At 59.1% G+C, this 20,787-nt stretch overlaps 8 protein-coding genes across 8 annotated transcripts; 3 read left to right on the top strand and 5 right to left on the bottom strand.

Moving 5' to 3' along the window:
- Positions 1-2,159: 2,159 nt before the first annotated feature.
- Positions 2,160-4,296, top strand: A1Q1_06152 (uncharacterized protein; the record flags this gene model as incomplete). Its single annotated transcript, XM_014321361.1, has 3 exons — positions 2,160-2,552; positions 2,651-3,016; positions 3,067-4,296. 3 exons carry the CDS (start codon positions 2,160-2,162, stop codon positions 4,294-4,296), a joined length of 1,989 nt encoding a protein of 662 aa, XP_014176836.1.
- Positions 4,297-4,865: 569 nt separating this feature from the next.
- A1Q1_06151 (acetyltransferase) lies at positions 4,866-5,939 on the bottom strand (the record flags this gene model as incomplete). Its single annotated transcript, XM_014321360.1, has 4 exons — positions 4,866-4,968; positions 5,013-5,255; positions 5,378-5,574; positions 5,772-5,939. 4 exons carry the CDS (start codon positions 5,937-5,939, stop codon positions 4,866-4,868), a joined length of 711 nt encoding a protein of 236 aa, XP_014176835.1.
- A 223-nt stretch (positions 5,940-6,162) lies between these two features.
- Positions 6,163-6,878, top strand: A1Q1_06150 (aminoacyl-tRNA hydrolase; the record flags this gene model as incomplete). The annotated part of the gene is made up of 3 exons (XM_014321359.1): positions 6,163-6,190; positions 6,279-6,577; positions 6,648-6,878. The coding sequence occupies 3 exons, from the start codon at positions 6,163-6,165 to the stop codon at positions 6,876-6,878; spliced, it is 558 nt and encodes a 185-aa protein (XP_014176834.1).
- A 371-nt stretch (positions 6,879-7,249) lies between these two features.
- On the bottom strand, positions 7,250-7,729 carry A1Q1_06149 (splicing factor; the record flags this gene model as incomplete). The annotated part of the gene is made up of 3 exons (XM_014321358.1): positions 7,250-7,490; positions 7,541-7,677; positions 7,721-7,729. 3 exons carry the CDS (start codon positions 7,727-7,729, stop codon positions 7,250-7,252), a joined length of 387 nt encoding a protein of 128 aa, XP_014176833.1.
- Positions 7,730-8,076: 347 nt separating this feature from the next.
- On the top strand, positions 8,077-9,255 carry A1Q1_06148 (vesicular-fusion protein; the record flags this gene model as incomplete). Its single annotated transcript, XM_014321357.1, has 3 exons — positions 8,077-8,391; positions 8,461-8,614; positions 8,660-9,255. The coding sequence occupies 3 exons, from the start codon at positions 8,077-8,079 to the stop codon at positions 9,253-9,255; spliced, it is 1,065 nt and encodes a 354-aa protein (XP_014176832.1).
- Positions 9,256-9,339: 84 nt separating this feature from the next.
- A1Q1_06147 (ribosomal protein) lies at positions 9,340-10,467 on the bottom strand (the record flags this gene model as incomplete). The annotated part of the gene is made up of 2 exons (XM_014321356.1): positions 9,340-10,158; positions 10,255-10,467. The coding sequence occupies 2 exons, from the start codon at positions 10,465-10,467 to the stop codon at positions 9,340-9,342; spliced, it is 1,032 nt and encodes a 343-aa protein (XP_014176831.1).
- A 2,845-nt stretch (positions 10,468-13,312) lies between these two features.
- On the bottom strand, positions 13,313-14,908 carry A1Q1_06146 (uncharacterized protein; the record flags this gene model as incomplete). Its single annotated transcript, XM_014321355.1, has 1 exon — positions 13,313-14,908. One exon carries the CDS (start codon positions 14,906-14,908, stop codon positions 13,313-13,315), a length of 1,596 nt encoding a protein of 531 aa, XP_014176830.1.
- A 4,514-nt stretch (positions 14,909-19,422) lies between these two features.
- Positions 19,423-20,647, bottom strand: A1Q1_06145 (nitrilase-like protein; the record flags this gene model as incomplete). Its single annotated transcript, XM_014321354.1, has 5 exons — positions 19,423-19,516; positions 19,555-19,723; positions 19,878-20,139; positions 20,194-20,355; positions 20,474-20,647. 5 exons carry the CDS (start codon positions 20,645-20,647, stop codon positions 19,423-19,425), a joined length of 861 nt encoding a protein of 286 aa, XP_014176829.1.
- Positions 20,648-20,787: the final 140 nt, after the last annotated feature.

Below are 20,787 nucleotides of genomic sequence, written 5' to 3'. Positions count from 1 at the left end.
CATCTCTGCTATCCAATCATCAATGCCCGCATAAGGGACAGTCGTTGAAGTGACTGCTCTGCAACACAGCTGCAGCCTCCTTCCCCTGCCTCTCTACTACTCCCTCTGTCGCTAGTAGACTGCTCTTGCATGCTGCCCTGATTGCCAGACCATGGCAGTCCGGGTTCCGTACACCTATTAATATAAGACCATTTGCAACTCACACGCAGCAGCCTCGTCCAAGAGCGAACGCCAGCTGGGTGGACTTTGCACGGCGCTCGGTTTGGTGCGGCACGGTGCTATGACCGGCGCGGAGACGCCTTCGAATCAGCCAAAGTAGTGGGACGCCGGCACGAGGGGCGTGGTGTGATCGAAATAATTGCATGGAATTGCAGCCGTACCTACGCTATCGCCGTCGATATTGCGGCTCTCCATTCATCGTGCCAGGTGTCGCTCGGAGGCGATTCAGTACATCCTGCAACCTCCCACGTCCCACGCCCGGCGGGAATCTATATCTCGTAAAGGAAGACGCAATGTGCATCATGTTCTCGAGGCATCGGCGAGGGTCCGCCGCACTGCTGCCACATCAACTGAACGGATGCAAGGATTTCTGGGGTCGCGCAGCATGGCCTGAAAGTGTTCCTGGTTGCATCCGAAACCGCTAGCGGAGATGCCAAGGAGGAAGACTGGGCGAGCGTTGCAATGCATGACGGCAGTGAAGGACGCTGACCGCTGCCGAGCACGACCAACGGTTAAGCTCGGCGCTGGCTCCTTGATCTCCTTGGGACTCCTGGCGTCTCCTACGTTCTCCTACGGTAGCTCCTAGCATTCTCCTGGTGTCCTGGGTCGACGAGGGCCCCCGATCCCTGTCTCCTGACGGAGGTGGTCCTGAGCAGATGCTGAATGCTCGCATTGAGTCTGGCCTGCCGCCGTGCCGCCGTGCCGCTCTTTCCGCCAGCGACGTTCAAACGTGACGCTTAGTGTGACGGTGTTGCTCATGCATGGTGGTCCAGAGTTGAATGCTCCGCAGGCCAAGGGCGGCTACCCCGCAAAGCCCCGCGATAGGCTAGCGTGCGACAACTACTGCATCCAGCGATACAGCCGCTGACCCGGCAGGTAGACGACCCACCCGACCGACCAAGTGACCGACCGGTCCTGTTAGCGCTGCGCCGTGCGTTCATTTCTTTGCTTCCTCTTTCATCACTCCTTTCTTCCTGGTTCTTCGTCTCTCCTTCACTTCATTGCGGTTGTCGACGACTGTCCACTCGGTTCCCCGTCGCCGTTTCGTGCACGCCTCACTTTCTTGCTCTCCCCTCTTCCCCAAAAGCGCCTCGCCCGCGGTTTCGTCGTTTCGGGTCCCAGGCACGCGAGACGGCTGCACAGACGATCACTAGGTGATCGCTGGCTGGTGTACGCTCAACCGTCCGACTGGCTTCAGCGCTTGCTCAACGCACACGGCAGACACGCAAGCAGTCAAGCAGTTGACGTTTGCATTCCGCGTTGTGCATTGCATGTCGCTGCCCGCTCTGATCGCACAGTCGTTATCGCCAATAACAGCTCAGGCGATCTAATTTCTCGCCCTCGGCCCTGCATCTTATCCTGTACGTCGCTAATGCTTCCACTGCCCCGTACCCTCCATACCCTCCCTCCACCTGTGACGATTGCCTTGCCCCGGCCTGGCATCCAGGCAGCCTTGCTCAGGCCACCCCATTTCTTCCATCCTTCCTTCCTCGCAACAACCGTCTACCGTCGCGGACACCCGACCGCAAGGCCCTTCCCACCGAACATGAGCACAGGCTCCCCTGTGCCCATCTCCTTCTCTCTCTACCCTTCACCTTACCTCACCACCTTCCTCCAAAACCGACGCGACCGGTCTTGATTCGCACCAGCTAACCTGGCCCACGAAAGTCGACGTCACGCACTCGCATTTCACCCACCCCTTCCCTTCCTCCCCTGTCAATTGTCCCACACCCACCCAAGCACTCGGTTCACCAAACGGCTCGACACACATCGCTGCGTTCGCAAGACTCGGTCCCCTTCCTTCGTCGTGACTCTGGGGCCGGCCATCGGGCCCGTACAGACCATGGCCGCCTAAGTTTCTCGACTCTCGACTCGTCTATTCGTACCGTCGTCCGCCGAACACGATACTCAACGCCGTACGTTCGCCGCGTTCGTCGCACATGGCCAGTCGAGCCGCCAACGTGGTCGCAGCCGCGACGGCTGGCTCGGTCACGTCACCGTCCTCGGCTGGCGGCGTCAAAGACCGGAAAAAGTCAGCTCACTGGACGGACAGCGACACGAGTGAGCTGCTCAACGTTCTGCTGCGCTACAACAATGATCGAACCATCGATAACGGTTTCCGCCCTGAAGTATGGGAGGAAGCTTCGGCCATCCTCGAGAGTGCAGTCAACATGGGCGGTGCCAAGACGCCAGAAGCATGCAAGTCACGATGGCAGCGTCTACAGCGCGATTACAAGGCTGTGAGAGACCTCGAGGAGTTTGCGGGCTTCACTTGGGACCGCAACGAGCATCGGCTGAAAGCGTCCGAGCAGGCCTGGGATGCGGCTGGTAAAGTGAGTCCAGTCCCGATCAATATGCGCACGCCAGGGGTCTTTTAGCCGCCCACCACTGAGGTGCTGCCGTTTAAGCGGTCATGCTGACCCCACTGCAGATGCACGCCGAGGCAAAGAAGGCGCGAAAGATTCATTTGCCGTGCTACGACCAGCTCGCGGCTCTGTGTCCGGACGGCAAGTCGGGTGGTAAGACGTCTAGGCGCCCAACCAAGCCGCGCGTGTCGTCAACCTCGTTCACCTCCGACAGCTCTGGGGTCGTCTCGTTAAACCTCACTCCATCGGGGCAAAACGGCATGGTCACACTTATGCAGGACCCGTCTCACGATCATGCACGCGCGATGGCTTCGGGGGCAGCAGCCGGCCTGCAACCTGGACTCACGCTACAGGGCGAATCATCGTTACTCTGGCCTGAGGACGACAGCGTTGAACATGTGGAGACTGCCTTTACGTTACCGCCAAATGCTGTGAGTGGCACTACTGAGGACTTGTGTATTGGAAACTGTCTGACATCCAGACCCGTCAAACCTTCTCCATGACACAGCAACAGCAGAAGCGCATGCCCGCTTACGATGCGAGCATGATGCAAGGGACGTCCCAGCACCCTTCGCCGAAACGAAGACGGCCGTCGGACATGCCCGCACCGCTGTACCAGCACATGCCCCTGGACAGACCTCAGCCCCAGATGATGCCGCAACACGCTACCTCTCATGGCCCCCAGGACCCGCAGCAGAGCCATCAACAGCAACAGCAGCAGCTCCATACCCAGCATCATCCCACTCCACAGCAACAGCAGCAGGCCCAACAGCAGCAACAGGTCCAGCAACAACAACAACAGCAACCGCAACAACAGCAACAGCAACAGCAACAGCATCACATCTCCCCGCCCCAGCTTGCCCAGCCGCAACCTACCCCTCAACCCCCTCCTCAGCCTCCGCAACCTCAAGCCTTCCAGCAACCACCGCATACTCCCTCTCAATCCCATTCCTCCCATTCTGCATCGGCTCAGCCGCATCCTTCTCCCGTCACGAATCGTCACGCCCCCCCACCACAGTATGGAACGTATCCGCCACAAACGACGTACGACCAACGATCACCTCAGTATACGCCTTCAGTTTCAGAGCAGCCCTTGCGCTCTCCGGTGTACCAGCCGCAACACATGACGGAAATGTCGCAGCCGTCGGAGGCTGCACTTAACCATAACCCGATTAGTGTTGAAAACGGAACACGACGTGTTTCAAGTCCTCAAACGCATACGGGGACGGGTCATTCGGGTCACGGCCATGCCCGCTTAAGATCCGCCGCGAACCTTACGCAAATGAACATTGCTCCGCCGGGCGGAGGTCCCAATAGCAGGCTCATGTCGCCAACGACAATGGTGACTCCACAGCAGCGGCCCCTACGGACGAATCTGTCGATGGAGAGTATGAGTCTGGATCCGCCCGCAACGTCGATGATGAACTCGGTCACGAGCGGCACCGATTCGACCATCGAAACATCGTCGACCCCGATCGCCGCAACCCCCGCGAGTAGCAGCACGGCCGAGCTCGTATTGGCCGAGCGCCACACCGAGGCACTCCGCATCCTCCAGCGCGAGAAGACGCTGACGCCGGAGGAGATGCTCGACATGGTGCAAAAGTTTGAGGACCACCCTCGCTCCGTAGACTCGTACCTGGCGCTGGAGGGCCCACTCCGCACGGCGTACGTCAAGTCGACGATATCCAAGAGCAAGAAGTGGAGGCCGTAGAACGGCAACCGCAGTCCACTCGGCTGGCCTCTGACTATGCTTCCGGCATCTCCCGGCGCGTCGGCGCTCGGACTATCACATGTCGGGCTCCGGCCTGCGAGCTCGATTGTTGTCCCTGCGTCTGCCACCGACTCGCAGCGCCATGACCGCTCCTTTGCGGCCTCTCCGATCAGAGGTATGCCCATCAACCACCTGGTACACCCTTTCCCTTCCATTGACGGATCCTCCAAGCGCAGTCCCTCCCCTGACGGCTTAGCGCTCTAAAGCCTGTGGGGAGGGTAGACTACGCCCCGGGGCAGTCTCAGCTCCCGCAGCCGGCGGGACGCTCTTTTTCCAGCGAAAACGTCAGCAGTAGACATATGACATACAGAACAGTAGAACCACGCCTCCACGCCACATCATCCGTAACTTGTAACCGGTCCCGCACAGGCGGGAGAGGCGCCCATATCGCCATAGAAGCAGAAGCAGCAGCAGTAGAAAAGCGTATGAAACGTCATAACATTGTCCCCGAAGTCGCAGCGTTAAAATGATATATGCAGATGGATCTGTCCGTCTATACTACACTAGGTCTACTTGCCATTCTGGGCAGTCTCGCCGAGCGAGGCAGCAATGTCGTCGAGCGTGAGGATCCACGCCGCCCGCGGCTCCATCTTGGAGTAATACGTCTCATCGCTGACATCAGTTATTGTCCTGCTGGGGCCATCGAGGTAACTTACACGCCAGACTCCTTGAATCCGAGACGCTCGTAGAACTTGCGGGCCGAGTCGTTGCCGACCTGGACGTGAACGAGGGCGCGGTTGATCGGCTGCCGGGGCTTGGCGGGGGTCAGAGCAGCACGCGTGGCGACGCCAGTCGAGGGGGGCGTCGGCGGCGGCGGGGTCGTGGGGTGCAGCGCGGCGCGGAGCGCAGAGGTGACGAGCGCACTGCCAAGGCCTTGGGAGCGGTACGGGGCGAGAACACTGGGCTGTTAGCTACCGTGGTCGTGCCCATAGCTGTCCACGAAAGGGTGGAGCTTCTACCTCCTGCTGCACAAGAGCAAAAAGCAAAGACTCGCAAACAATCCCACACTCCGAGTACTCACGCAAGAGTCAGAATAGCCAGCACCGGGGGCTCCTTCTTCTTCTCCTCGATGCGGCAGCAGCACGCGCCAACAGGGATGTCCTGGTAGTAGACGAGCTTGTTGATGTCGTCGAGCTGCGGGTCGAGCACGTCCTTGTAGAACTTGTCCGAGTAGACGATCGGGAGCACGATCGAGTTGAGCTTGCGCAGCGTGCCGGACTGGGGTCAGCTTGACGTTCACCGTATGTCAGCTCGGATATCAATTCCGCTGTTACATCGGTCCCTCAGGCCAGTCATTGGGTGGAGTAAGCTGGGACGGATTCGGCGGCGACCAAGTAGACCGACCCGGCGGCAAGGCATGCAAGGAAGGATAAGGAGGACACCGAGTCTGCCGCTCTCTTCTGTTATGCACTCACGTTGTTCACCGTCAGCGACGTCAGCGTCACCTTGGGCTTGGGGCTGATCTTGCGTCCTCCTCCGTTAACGTTGACGGCCTCGTGCTCGCCGCGGACCTTGTCGAGGTCAAGCGGCGAGCTCACAGTCCCCGCAGTCGAGTAAGTGTGGGTCGCGGGCGCGGGAGCCATTTTGTTGTTGTTTTCGTGCTTTCTGACGTTGCGAACGGCTCGACCAGCTCTGCTCGCCATGTCGACAGGAGCCAGGAGCTCAGACGCGATCGGCGCGGAGGTCGTTTTCGCATCACGTGACCCATATTAGAAAGTTGGGTTCCTCGTTCCTTCCCTCTCTGCCTGCTTGGCGGCGGCAACTGAAACGAGCAGTTGAGATTGTTGTCATCACCTCATCTGCACAATGAGCACGCTCCGGGAAAACGTCACTGGTAAGCTGAGCGGATTCTCGAAGGAGCTAACTTGCAGCGGCTCTCGCCCCTATTCCGCTCGCGCTCGCCCTCGCCGCCTTCGTGGCAGGCTATGGCGCGCACAAGGCGCTGGCGCCGCAGACCGTTGTGCTCGCCAAGCCGAAGACGCCGCGGCGCGAGCGCTCCGACAGCGTGACCTCTGAGGGCGGCACGGACACGGACAGCGACTTTGAGGACGAAGCGGCGGCGAATGCGGCGGACCTTGGAGCCCTCAAGCCCGGCAGCGACGAGATCAAGCTCGTGCTCGTCGTCAACGACAGCCTCAAGATGAGCAAGGGCAAGATCGGCGCGCAGTGCGGACACGCCACGCTTGCCTGCTACGAGACCCTTGCCAAGAGCAACGCCAGGGTGAGTCCTTTCTCTCCGCAAATTGGCGGACGTTGAGCTGAAAGGAGAACGTACGTTAAGCTGACCTCAGCTTGTCAACCGGTGGAAGATGTACGGCCAGCCCAAAATCTGCCTCAAGGCTGCGACGACCGAGGACATCGACGCCATGGCCCGCCATGCGCGCAGCCTGAACCTCTGCGCGCGCACAATACAGGACGCCGGCCGCACGCAAGTCGCTCCCGGCAGCAAGACCGTGCTCGGCATCGGCCCCGGACCGGCCCGCCTCATCAACCAGGTCACCGGCAAGCTCAAGCTGCTCTAAACACTACCTTCCTGTACAATTCTAGACCTAGATGCACCTCGTCTCGTTATAACAATGCAGGGGGGCTCTGCTGAATGACATCTACGTTACTACTACAGTTACACGATCTGGACGGGTATGCTACGGGGGAAAGTCTAGTCGCGGCCGTTGCGAGCGCTGGGCGGGACCCAGCCGCGCGAGTCGGTGCGCGCAGCTCCCGGCGTCCATCCGAGGTCGGACGAGTCCTGACCCGCGGCGCCGTTCACCGCTCCGCTTCGTCGCGAAACACGCTGGCTCGCGTGCAGCGAAGACACGAGCGACTTAGTCGGGTGACACAGGTGCATGAAGTTGCAGAATCTGACGTCAGCTGCAGGAAACATGGACGATAGCACTCACCCTTCTCGCTTGCACTCGCCGAGCTCGTTCTGACGGCAGCATGCTTCGCGGAAGTCGCTGACGGGAGACAGCTCGGCGTGCAGCGGTCGCATGCCGTACCACCGGTTGTTGAGCTGCTCGACCGCCTTGTTCGCCTCCGCCTCCCACTCGTACCGCACGTAGACGTTGCCCTCGAGGTGGTCACCGATGTTGTCGCACACGTGCATCTCCTGCACGTTACCGTACTTGCACAGCTCGCTGAGGTCAGCTATAAATCTCACACCACGGTCAGCTCTCAAGTTACTCACATGAAGAAGTCCTCATAGAACCGATCAAAATCGGCCTGCAGCTCATCCTTCGTCATCGTCAGTCCCTCCGGCGTATGCGAAGGGTTGTTGTACACGTTTGGGAGCAACACCGTCTGCGAAAACTGCGGCTTGATGTGCTTCCTGTTGGTTAGTTACAGAGCCGCGCCCAACAAAACTCACCTTGAGCATCGATCTCCGTGACGGCAGGCGCCGATTTTCAGGTAGAACGAGCAGTTGACACGGTCCTGCTCAGTACCGCTGATCTGTCAGCTACAATACCGCAACCCTCGCAGCTCGTTGACTCACTAGATGTTGGCGAGATGGGACGCCATCCTGAATTTTGTTTACTTCTTTGGACGCTGTAGCTGTAGCTGTTTCAATCCAGGCACGCGTGAGTGTTGATATCTCTGACTCTGAAAAGGACAGGACGCTTGTTGAGATCGACAGATGCAGAGTGCGCGTTTTCGAGAATTAGAGACGAAGTGTAAGAGTGTGGATTGGTGACATGCATCCAGAGCAATAATAACATGAGCGTCATGTCGAGGCGCTCAGCCGAGACGCGCACTGGCGACCGCCACAGGCTGAATCAGCAGGAATCACCGCCCGTTTCCGGGTCATTCTCCCACGGTCTACCGTTCGGTGCGCTTGGGTGGCGCGGGCTGCGCAACGTCACCGGTGTGAGCACGACCGATCGAAAGCTGTACCAGAACGTTCATTCCATACTCAACAACAACATGGGCGGACGAGGTGACGAACTCCTCGCAAAGGCCGAGAAGAAGGCCTCCTCTTCCACCGGCTGGTTCTCCTCTAGCTCTTCCAAGTGGGAGGACGCTGCTGACCTCTTCCAGCAGGTGAGTGTGATGGGCTTGGCGCTGGCAGCCCTGTGTGGAGGCGGACCTGTTTGTAGCTAACAGCACCAGGCCGCCAATGCGTACAAGATCGAGTCTCGATGGACCGACTCCGGCAAGGCTTTTGAGCGTGAGGCCGCGTGCCGAATCAAGGCCGACGAGAAGAACGACGCTATGAACGCCTACCACAACGCCGGCAAGAGCTACAAGAAGTCGGACCCGCAGGGTGAGTTCCAAGCTACCTAGATCGAGGCCAGCAGCTGACGTGCAGCCGCCATCAACGCTCTGCACCAGTGCATCAAGCTGATCACCGAGTCGGGCAACTTCCGCCAGGCTGCGGACCGGGAGAAGGAGATTGCGCAGATCTACGCTCAGGACGGACTCGACATCCAGCAGGCGCGGGACAGCTACCAGCGCGCCGGCGACTGGTACAAGCAGGAGGATGCGAACGCGACTGCGAACCAGTGTTACCAGCAGGCTGCGGAGCTCAGCGCCGAGCTCGGAGATTACCGCCGCGCGATCGACAACTACGTCACGGTCGCCGACTGGTCTCTCACGTCGCCGCTCACCAAGTACAGCGTCAAGGACTACTTCCTGCGGGCAGTCATGTGCGCGATCGCTACCGGAGATCTCGTCACGGCCAGGAAACTGCTCGACTCGTTCGACCAGAAGGACGTCACCTTCCCTTCGACGCGCGAGGCCAAGTTCGCCCGCGAGCTCGTTGATGCGTGTGAGGAGGGCGACGTTGAGCGCTACACCTCGGCCGTGTTCAACTACGACCAGATCTCGAAGCTTGACAACTGGAAGACGAACATTCTTCTCAAGGTCAAGAGGGCGCTTGAGGAGGAGGAGAGCAGTCTTCTTTAGGTTTGTATCAGATGTATCTTAGATGAGGTTTCCGTGTCCACACTTTGGATATGAGCATGATGAGTGGCATGATATGTTCTATGACTATTGCTTGGGGGTGGAGTCGGCCTCAGGCTTGGCCTCCTCCTTAGGGGTCTCGGGCTTGGCCTCCTCCGTCGGGGCCGGAGTCTCAGTGACCGGCTTGGCAGCCTCAGCGGCCTCAGCGACAGCCTCAACCTGAGCCTCTTCGGCGGCAACGACACCCTCGGGGTTTTGCTCGACCTTCGAGGGGTCGGTGGGCTTGGGAGCCTGGAACGTCTCTCCTCCGAGCTCCTTGACGAGCTCCTTAACGCGAGCAGCAGACTGGGCCTTGGTGTTGGCCTCCTTAAGGTGCTCGATGGGGGCGATGTCCTTGGATCCGAAGCCAAACTCCTCCCACTCGTGAAGGTAGCACTTGATACCGACGCCGCCAACAGAGTTGCGCTTCAGATACCGGAGGAACAGGTCGACAACTTCCGGGTCAGAGTCGTAGATCTTGATCGAGCGCTTGTGCGTGTAACGGATGAAGTTCTCCATGGACTTCTTGTGCACGAACGGCGACTTGAGGACGGTCACGAGCTCCTTCGTTTTCGGCATAGAGATGACGCCAGACGTCGGCATGTTCAGGTTCGCCGCGGCGTGCAGCGCAAAGTTCGACTGAAGATCGACGTGGTACGCAAAGTAGGCGCGCAGGTGCAGCGTTGCAACCAGCACGCCGTGCGTCTTCGGCGCCTTCTTGAGGGGAGGGAAGTTGAACGCCTTCGCGGTCTCCTCGGCCAGGACAGGCGGGTGCACGATACCGTTCTCGATGACCAGCCGTCCCTTGAAGGGGTCAACCGGGGCCTCCTGGCTCGAAGAAGCAGTGACGGCGTCCGTGGCCCTGTGCTGTTAGCTTCACTCGTTGGCAGCACTCAGCTACGCTGAGCTCGGCGCTTAAAAAGCCAAGCGCACTCCCCTCCGTCCTCTAGGAACGCCACTCACATGAATCGAGAGCTCGAGGCAACACACGGGGTCACCCGCGGGACGGTCCGAACAGCCCGCGACAGCCCAAGTATCGTTCGGCTCGCCATTGTTGATGTCGGTGGAAAATGTCGGACCTCGGAGTTGTACCTCAGCTCGACTTTCCTCACTCTCTCGCTCGATTCTGGTGTTCCCTATCCGATCCACCCGCGTTGAAAAGTCCAGTCCAGACATTTTGATTCCGCTACCACGTGGTGTCGATTTTCAGGCACGCCTTGAGATTGGAAGTGATAGTGTCGAGTAATGCTTCTCTTTCACCCATCTTCATTACGCTCGAACGCTATCTTGCACCTCTATTCGAGTACTGGCTGACCTCAGGCTAACTTCAGGCAAGAATCTACTGACCTGCATAGGTTCTGGTACTAATCCGCCAGGGTTCCTTTTTCTTCGCCAGATCACCGTCGCAATGAGGACCGAGTCTGTCGCTGACAACCACTGCCGCTCTGGTGGATCGTGAGACTTCTTCGACCAGAGATCAGAGTGTGGATGATTCTCCCTGGCCGAATGTGTAGCCTTCAGGAAAGCCGTCTCCAGAACAACATACGTTGCAATCGAACCTCGCTACTGTCACTCACCAAGACAGTGGCCAGGAACACAGCAATCCCGCGACAAGTCGCTCAACACAGTCTGTTTCATTACAGCTACACGAGATCAGATATACCGGGGTTCGGGTCTCTGAGAGACCTTGTCGGCCGACCAGTGCAACCAATGGTAACGGGCGATGATCGACCTATCCTGCGCCATACCGCGGCGTGACGTGCGGTCGAGCATACCTCTGGAGCGGAAGCGCTACAACTCGTGCTTCTGCAGCGATTCCAAAGTGGCTCCAGTGCTCTGGTCAGTTGCGAGCTGAGCGTGGACGTTGCCGCCCCATCTATCATGGGGCCGGGTGTGGGACACACTTCCCGCAACCTATCCAGTTGGTCCTCCCTGTGATCTCTACAGTTTCTGACAGCACGTCAACTTGCAGTAGGCTTGAGACGTTTGCCCGAGCATGCCTTCGCTAGTGCGGCATTGATGTGGTAAGACGGGCTTAGCAGACCTAGCGCACCAAGGTGACGAATAGCGTGCGGGTTCCCCAGAAAGGTTCAATGGAACACCCGGCTGGCCTTGCTAGTCATGGTAGTGAGTCGTTGGGGACTCGGCACCGTCACCCTAACACTCCGAGGAGATTCGGTGCGTCCCTCGCTTTCGATAGACGTGACTTGGTCCCCGAACTTCGGAGATCAGTTACGCGATACTTGCGTGGCGCTGGGGCTTGCAGTTACGTGGGGTGAGAAAACAACTCGAAGTCTGGGGTCACTGGTATGCGTTAGTGTCTGAAGTGCGATCAGTGCCACCTGGAGCTCAGACAACGCTGAAGTGTCTTCCGCTGAGATCACAGACCTGTCAGCTTTGCCACCCAACATCTTCAGTCAACTCCCAACGGAGTTGCCCACCTCCCCCAACTGCATTAGAACGCAGGATCGATCGAGACCATGACTAATGCCCGTAACTGCAGGGTGACGCGGAGTAGTCCAAGTCGTTGGCAATCAGCATAGCACCGTTACGCCGCACCGAATATGCATCTCACACAGGCTTGAGGTATTAATCTGGTGCCATCAGATATCCTGAATCTGAACTTGTACAGTGAGGTATTATGCAGAGGTGGGCGCCGCCGCCCGCCTGTCGCGCGCCGAGGTATTTATTTTGCCAACGCAGTGTCAAGTGATCAGCGCGGATTTCAGTTCTGCCGAGTCGAATTCTGCCAAAACCCTTGATCTGCCGTTCAGTCATTCATGCTGGACGGGAGGTTGGGCGCTGGCACTGACGAACTCGGGATTGAGGCGTTGCGCATGCGGCGTAAACAGCACTACGGCGTCTCATTAATGTCACTCGTTTGTGTCTGTGTGTCAATCTGGTTGTGTACCTGTGTGTCGCCTCGTGTACCGTGCACACACCCAGGACGAGGAGAGGTGTCAGCTGCTCGCGGGGCCCAGGTCACCGTATCACCGTGTCCCCCTCGACAATAGAGTGAAAGAGAAATGGCGCACGGAGGCGAAATCGAGTGGATCAAGGGATTCCTTTCCGGGCCGCTTGGGTCGTCTTGGCGCCGTCATGCCTGACGCACCTGACGCCCCCCATCTTCCAGACAAAACAGATTGCACCGCCTTCGTGCCTTTTGCCACCTTGATAACGTGTATCTTGCTTGTCACCGTTGCTGTCGCGGCACGGACCCGAAAGGAGACATCTGGAATGCGGCACTGATGCTACTTTGCTCATCGTGCGATCTAACGATCTGAGAACTGCGATGGCGTCCGCTTACCAAGAACCTGACTCTTATCCCTTGAGCGGCATGGGTCGTGGGCATGGACTGACGTCGGGACCGCCGGGCTATTCTTTCCGGGCAAGAGGGAGCGGGTCGCGGCCATGGCTCTTCCCTGGCATGCAATCTGGCGGCTTGTCTGGCGGCTTGGCAGCGCAGTCGATCACTGACGTGTTGCGGATTGCACCGCCTTGGCAGCCCTGGCCTGTTCGTCGTTATCAGCTATCACTTATCGCGACGCGCAGGTGCACCGCTGCTACGTAGCTGCAGGCTCGTGAAGTGACAGTGACGAGGATTCATTCTGTGCTTGCGTGCTACTGGCTACGGCTGCGACTATCATACAGGTTAACAACTGAGTTGGGAGGAAAGGAAAACAGATTACAGACCACCTTGGGCCGTACAGATAATATTGAAGTCGGGGCGCCTATGCTTCTAAGTGTTTGTTGTGGTGCTGGTCGATATGGTTTTTCTCGTTTTATAACGCATCTATTGTTCAGAGTTGTTGTGGACTGAATGCTGAGAGGTGTCGCGTGTGGATTAACGGAGCGAGTTTGTTCGCAGCAGGTTCAGCGAGTACCGACGCTTGTTGAGCGATGCGAGATCGAGGGAGCCGCGCGCCGAGCCTGTTTTAGGCAGGAGCAGAGATTGCGGTCTTGGCCTGAGCCCCGGGGTGGGACGCGGGGCATCGCGCCGACGCCGGAAGACAGAGGGAATCTACCCCTGCGTCTTGTGGTGCTTCGCCATGACCTCGACGCCGGCAGCACGCGTGCAGCGGTCGTCGATGGGCACGTCCTCCTCATCATCGTCGTCGGCGTACTCATCCTCCTCGTCGTCCTCGTCATCACGGGAGTAGCCGGTAGCGTTGCTCATGTTGCTCTGGTAGCTCGCCTCGGATCCCTTGCGGTTCGGCACGTTGACGGCGTACATGACGTGGTGGTCGCCGTCGTGAGGAGCAGAGTGGTTGTGGGCGTCCGGTTTGTTCAGCATCTCGACGTGGCCAGGCTGCGGCGCAGATCCACCAGAGACGATGCGCGGGAGCTCATTCGGACGCTCCATCGGTGTTGTCGGGCTGAGAGCCGGCTGGCCGTCCGAAGCGTTCGACGATGCACTGCTCATGCTACCGTGACCACCCTGCACGAGGCTTGGCGGGAGCGACTCGGAGGTGAGTCGCTCGCCCATTGGTCCTACCTCACCCGCAGCGGCGGGCGCACCGCCGTTGGCGGCGGAAGCGGCTGCGCGCTCCTCGGCCTCCTTCGCCTCACGGGCCTTGCGCTCACGCTCCTCGCGCCTGCGCTTGACCCAGGCCATGCCACCTCCATCATCGTCGTCGCCGCCCTTCGAAGACGAGCCATAGCCCTTCTGGCTGCTGCCCCACTCGACAAAGGTAGGCTCCATGCGACGTCGGCGAGCCGCCTCGTCAGCCGCAGCTTCAGAGGCGCGCCTCGCGCCATACACCCTACCGTTAATCATGCGAACGGGTTTCATGTCGACGCTCGCCGATCCGCGGCGGTGCTGGTTGTCACCCCTGTCTGAGCTTCCACGACGACCCATGAACATGGCACCGGCGGTGGAGCCGGTCATCTGCTTCTTGCGCTCAATCTCGGGAGTGAAGCGGAAGGGTGACGAGCCAATGAATCCGCCAGTTGAGACCGATTTCTTCAAAGGTTGACCCGAGTATCCGTCGTGGGACTCGGTGTCATCGCGGTCAGAGTGGTTGCTGGTAAACGACGATGGCCGGCCCTTTCGCGACTTCTTCTTGTCGCGATACATGCCGAGCGTCATCCACTTGCCCCAGTCGATGGAAGCATCCGATTCGTCATCAGACTCGTTCTCGTCCGTCGTGTAGAACGTGTCATCGTAATCCATGTTCTGGAGGCCGACAGAGTAGATTCGCTCGCCCTCGGGCCCCTCTCCCGGTGTGAAATCGACATTGCGGCCGGTGGAGAGCGATCGGGGCCTGGGTTCGGGCAGTGGCGCAAAGCGGATGCGAGGCGAGTGAACACCGGGCGCAGTCACACCGGCAGATGTTGAGGAGGTCGGTTGGGGAGAGTGGGAACGGTGGGGAACGGCTTGCGGCAGGACGATTGTTGGGTGAGCCGGAGGAGCAACGGCGGGCTGTTCCTCGCCGTCGGGAGTCACCAGGTTGACTTTCAGGTCCTGGGCGGGGAGCCCGCGATCGTCTGAACCACCGCGGGGGCGGAACGGAGAGACTGGTCGCCCGTCGTCGGAGCGGTTCAGCAAGATACCACTAACGGGGTGCTCGGTGCGGCCGTAGCCGTGGTTGGAAGGAGGCAGAGCAAGGGACGTCATAGTGAGATGGGTGTGGTGGTGGTGGAGTCTCCACAAGCGGTGTTGACGGGTTCAGGGGTGTGTGGAGGGAGGGCCGCGAGTGGCAAGGGAGCTGCTCACTGGCAAGGACGGAGGGGAGGGTGAACTAAATGTGTAGCAGAAGATGTGTGTGTGACTCGTCGTTCGCGGTGAAGAGTGAAATGCGATGAGGACGTGTCGTGGATGGAGTGTTTTGAATAGCGCAGAGGTCGGTACTGGTGGCGGGAGGGGATACTTGACAGTCGCCGAAAGTGGGTTAGGCTAGACTATCGAGGTTGGTCTGTGCGGATTCCAGGGTGCGCAATCGGGAGGGATAAGATACGGATAACGATGAGTGAGGCGTGAAATCGAGCGTGAGCGTGAGCGGTTTTAATGAAAGAAGGCAAGAAGTCGAGAAGACGCGGAGATGATGTGGAAGGGAGAGAGTATGAAGAGGAAAAGAGCACCAAAGATGCGACGGCGAAACCAAAAGACGAGTGGTCGGTCAGTTGCTCGCAGGCAGGATGCAGGAGGGGTTTAGGCATTTGACCTCGGACTCGGTTGTATTGGTATTTGGTGAGAGGTACCACAGCAATCCAGGACAGCCAGGAGCAGAACGGTCAGGATCCCCCGCCAGCCAGCGGGCTGTCCCAGATCTCTCTCGCCTCGTCCGCCTGGGCTGTCGCGGGTGCCGTACCTCGATCCCTCGACTCGACGCCCCCTTCCGCCGGGCCACCGCTTACACCACGCCAGCGCCAAGACTCCCCTTTTGCGTTTTTGCGCCCCCGCCGCTGGGCCTTTGACATCAGTGCGATCGTCATTCCAATTAACCCGCAAGCCTTAAAGTTCCAACAAGCATACGTTACCACGCTGTGTGCTGGCACTCCTCCATCGCTCACTCCATCACTAGCGTATGGTCCTGTGACGAGCAGCGCTACACGCTGCCGTCAGCTGCTCTCACTCCGTCACTGGTCTAGTATCGTTCTTTGTCATACATAGTCGCATCGCCATAAGGAAGAGCCAGCGAAGGTCAACGAGGTTGCTGTACCCGGTGGCGGGCATGGACACCTGACCATTTCTCTCCGGCTGCTACAGTGTGCGTGCCAGGGCGGGCGGGCGCCCGCAGGACGCCTCTGACTCGATGCCTGCGGCTTCTGCTTGGGCCTAGACCGGTTATCACTGATCAAGGATCAGGGAGCAGGCACATGGATAACGGGAGCAAAAGGGACCATAACAGCTCCGCGTCTGAGGACCGGCCCCTTGTGCTTCAAGGCAGACCACCCGAGGTTCGTGTCCGCTGTTGACCTTTGTTGACAGTGAGTCTCAGAGAATGCGCCTCCTCGATGGCGGGGGTGAATCATTCGCCAGGGACAGTCAGCGCTTCCCTGATATGTTCAGGGTCCAAAAGGCGGGGCGCCAAACCTGGGATGACGTTTCGATTAGGCTCTAGACTGGACCCTTGGTCTCCATCATCTGACTCGTCCTAATGGCCTCCGTACCTAGCGTGGATTCCTGATCGCGCATTCGCTGAAGTAGCACGGCCATCGCTCGAACCGAGCCGAGGAACGTCGGGTCGGGCGGAAGTTGCCTCCGTGATACGCCGCTGACACCGCCGAACACTCGCTCCGTTGCGCAGCGGACAAATGTCGTGTTCTCTCCCGACGTCGATCAATTGCTTCGCCTCGCTTAATGCATGCAACGTCTGGGGATGGGGCAGTGAGGGCCGACGTGGCGGCTGGGGCCCTTCGGTCGACGGAGTGAAAGTGTGAAGTGAAAGAGGCAGCCCGTCGCCGGTAGTGCAGAATAGCGCCAGTAGCGCGCGTTCGAGCAGTGCGCATGATCGACGTACGGTACCGCCGAAGCGGAGACGCGTGCGTTGGCTTTTGGCGCCGCACCTATGCGGCCTACGGCTAGCTTTTGACTCGCATGGGCGCATGGGCAGCATGGCAGCATGGCTTATGGCTCATTAGGCGTTGCCAAGAGAATGCAATGATTGAGCCCCGGATTAGTTCAGGGTACCAACACCATGCCAGGCTTCGCGGCCTGTACTTCTTCGGCCTGAGATGGCGCACGTCAGGGAGGGCATGAGGGCAGCAGGGAGGGAGGCGCAGCACCGGGCCCGACAGTGCGATGGATAGTGGATCATTCTGAATCTTCCATGCCTGCGGACTGCTGCGCGGAGTGTTCATGGAGACCAGGACTGGGCTGCGCCGATGCACATGCATGACCGCACAGTCGTACATCGTGTGCCCGTGTCCATGTGGTTCTAGGCAAGCTCCACGGTGATGCATGGGTGGAGTTCAGCGGTTCATCCGGCTGTTCTGCCTGTAGAAACGTGTGCCCGCGAAGAACTACGTCGGACGTGAAACCACCACATGCGGACAAAACAGGTGAAGCAACGTACGCGGACAATGATTACGCAAAGCTTGCATTCAAACGCACCGAAACCGGCAGCGAATCACGCGTCGCGCAGCCATCAGCGACCGAAGGTACCGTCCATAGGCACTCTGAATGACGGGAGCAGGCGATCAGGAGGCGTCGCGGTACTGCTCTATGTCGGGCAGAAAGAGCAAACAGGTGCGGGCCGCCCCACTCTGCGCCTCAGAATGTTCGCTTCGGGTGTGAGATCGACCTCGCCGCAAGAGTGTCAGGTGACCCACAGAGTTCGCCGCAAGCTTTCGACAATTCGACGCTCCCAGCGACGAACGCAAGGGATTCGGAAAGTTAAATCCCACGGTGAGAAAGTCACGTGGAGCGAGATTACCACACATTCCCAGCCAGTCCAGGACTCGAGCCGTGCATTGGCGCAGCCCTGGGAGCCCTTAAGACAGTCGAGGCAAACTGAGCCGTCCACTCCTGGCTGTCGGTGGAGCGAGCGTCGGCGCCGAGCAGCTCATCAGCTCCAGCGAGGAACAGAGGTCCCAAGATGCTCCAGAGGCGCCAGGCGGCTGTGCCAAGCTGCGCTGAGAGCTCTAAATTTGGCAGAGTTGGAGCGACTCCAAAACGACCGAATAGGAGCTGTGATCGTAACGTGATCGTGGCCACGCATTGAAAGCATGAACGCGTTTGCAGTGCGCCGCATTCAGAAAGCAATGCAAGCCCGAAACAGACGGAGTGAATGCGTCAGTGTCTGGGCGCACGTGACGCCCTTGACCAAACCGCGTTGGGCGATCCCGTGGACGGAGCGAGCGAAGCGCGGGTACCTCTGCAGCGGCGATCTGCATGACACTCCCGTTCAGGCAGGTGCCATGCAGAGCAATGCGTGCGGTATGCTGGAGCACGTCGGACCGACGGACGGGTATTGCGCGCGTCGAAGTGGAAGTACGAGTCTGGGAATCGATGCCGGCCCAACTGGCTATGGCACAGTCGCCATTACGTCGCATCACGTCGCTTGCCGTACGCGTCGCTGTCGGACGGACTGGGCCAGGCTCGCCGACGTCGCTGCCTGGTCCTTGGCTGCATGAGCGGATCCTCGCTGTCCGCTCTACGCTCGCGAACGTCGTCTCCGCTATTGGAACGCCCTTGGTCATGGAATGGTTACATCGCTGGAAGCAGTCTAGTCTCCCGGCCCTGGTTCGTGTCCGCGTCTCACTTTCCCCGAGTTCACCTTTCCGAGCTTGACTGTGGCATGATTACTGCAAGCAGTAGTCGCGAGGGGATCTGGATGATACCAAGTTGACACCAGGCCCCTCCAGCCCCCCTCACACTTGTCGATAGCGAACACAACGAACGTTTCAAGTGACGGCACACCTGGCATGTCCGATTTGACCACGAACGATGGCCTAACAGCGTCACGCGCTGACGGCCGGGTCCCTCTCCTCCCAGTCATTATCTCATTAAGCAAGGCTTGAATCTAGCTTCCGACGGAGGCACATGGGACGTTGAAGGCTGTAGGAGGCGTGAACGCTTCATGACTAGATGTGGCGGGTGCCCAGATCTTAGGCTAAGCAGTGCGAAGCCGATGTGCATCGCCTGCATCTATACTGCAAGGACTTGCACAGACTGCGATCTGTTCGAGGCAGCGAGAAGCTAACAACAGATAGAACTGACAGGATGACGGCTTGGCGGCCCTTCTTGGATTCTTTGACTGTTTATGTGCATCGGAGAGCGAGCACCATACAAATACTGACAACAACAACAGCGCTAGACAAACTGATCACCATAGCGGCGTTGTCGAGACCGCCACCAGTGCACCACAAGGCAGGATCACGGGACTCAGCTACGTCTCAGTTGCGCCAGCCTCGGCATTGGGAGCAGGCACTACCGTCAATGTCTCAGATCCCCAGAGACCAATTCTGGTGGTAGGTTCGGCTGTTCAAACCAGCGTCGCAGTAGTCATCGGGAGCGAGCAATCCCCAAGTTCGAGACCTGAAGGCGTTGTGGAATGTTGGAGGAAGGCATATCACGATCTCGTGTCGAGGGTGGCGCTCACACCGGAGCCCCGCCGTAGTGGGATGTTGTTCTGCTGCACTGAAGTCTCGATAAGTCTCGATACGACAATGCAGGCATGCATAGCTCTACTCAATGGGCTTCTTGGGCACCTCTTTGCCGACGACTCCGTAGATGTCCGCCCGCTTCTGGTCCGCGAGCGGGAGCTGCTTCTTGACCTCGCTGTCTGTCAGCTTCTACGCAGGGCAATCAAAGCTTACCCAACGTTGTTGACGTCGACATCGCAGATGAAGTATTCGCCCCCGGTATCGTAAATCGCGTTGATTTCGGCCTCGTCCCCGCCATCGCCCATGCTGCGCAGGCGACCGAGCTGCCGTCCCCAAGGGTCGAAAGCAAGCGCCTCGCCCCACGACGTTCGTCCCGACTTGCCTGGGTTGTGAAGGCCGTACTGAGTCGCAGCAAGAACGTAGACCTGGTACTGAATCGCAGTTGCACGCTGCCGTCAGCTCAACACTCGACCTTGCAAAGCTCACGCAAAGCGTTGCTGTCTGTTAGCTCAATCAGTGGCGGAGGAGGAGCTCACCCCAGTGGTCCCGGCCGGTCTTGACAGTGAAGGCGCTGGGGAAGGTCAGGATCTGCGCACCCAGCCGCGTCAAGATGATGTGCAGCTCGGGAAAGCGCAGGTCGTAGCAGATCTCGAGTCCGACCTTGCCCAGCCCTGGCACATCGATCGGTGGCACGACCTCCTGTCCTGGTCGGATGCGGTCAGACTCGCCGGTACGCTTCATGCGCTGCTCTCCGTTGGGTCCTGGGGTACCCGGGAGCACGACGTCGAACAGGTGCAGCTGAGTGTCAGCTGGCAAGAGGCAAACAGGCAGCTATTCAGCATCCGAACTCACCTTGTTGTAATCAGCGAGCAGCTCGCCATCAGTTCCAATCAGCACCTGCGTGTTCTGCACACGGTCATCACCCTGCGGGTCCTCGGGCAGGTCATGGATGCCGGCTGCGATCACAACACCCAGCTCCTTTGCCAGCTTTCGCAGGCCGAGCGCGTACTCGTGCTGCGACAAGGGCTGCGCGAGGTTGCGCGTCTCATCGGCTGTAGCAGCAATGTAATCAGAAGCTTCAGGCAGGAAGCATGCCTGCAGTCAACTCTCGAGCTGCGGTCGATGAGCTCACCTTTGCACCGGCAGCAACGGCCTCACGGATGACCTTGTCCGACCTGGCGAGGTTGTCTTGGACGTTGTTCGTGGAACGGAGCTGAACAACGGCGACTTTGGTCATTCTGGGCGTAGACGTAGAGAATCCTCGGACAGAAGGAGTGAGGGTCCGCGCTAGTGAACGTAAGAGCATGGTTGGGCAACGCCGAACGATAACGGAGCCCACCGACGGACATCAGCGAACAGGGAGTGCCGGATGATGCGATTACGCGGGGTCCCCGCATTCTGCGACATTATGATCCAAAAGTAGGATGACTGTATTTGGTCATCTTC

This window comes from Trichosporon asahii (genome assembly GCF_000293215.1).
Source record: "Trichosporon asahii var. asahii CBS 2479 unplaced genomic scaffold scaffold00075, whole genome shotgun sequence".
Lineage (NCBI taxonomy): Eukaryota > Fungi > Basidiomycota > Tremellomycetes > Trichosporonales > Trichosporonaceae > Trichosporon > Trichosporon asahii.
The sequence above is the reverse complement of the archived record's forward strand: the minus strand, read 5'-3'. Positions and strand labels throughout refer to the sequence as shown.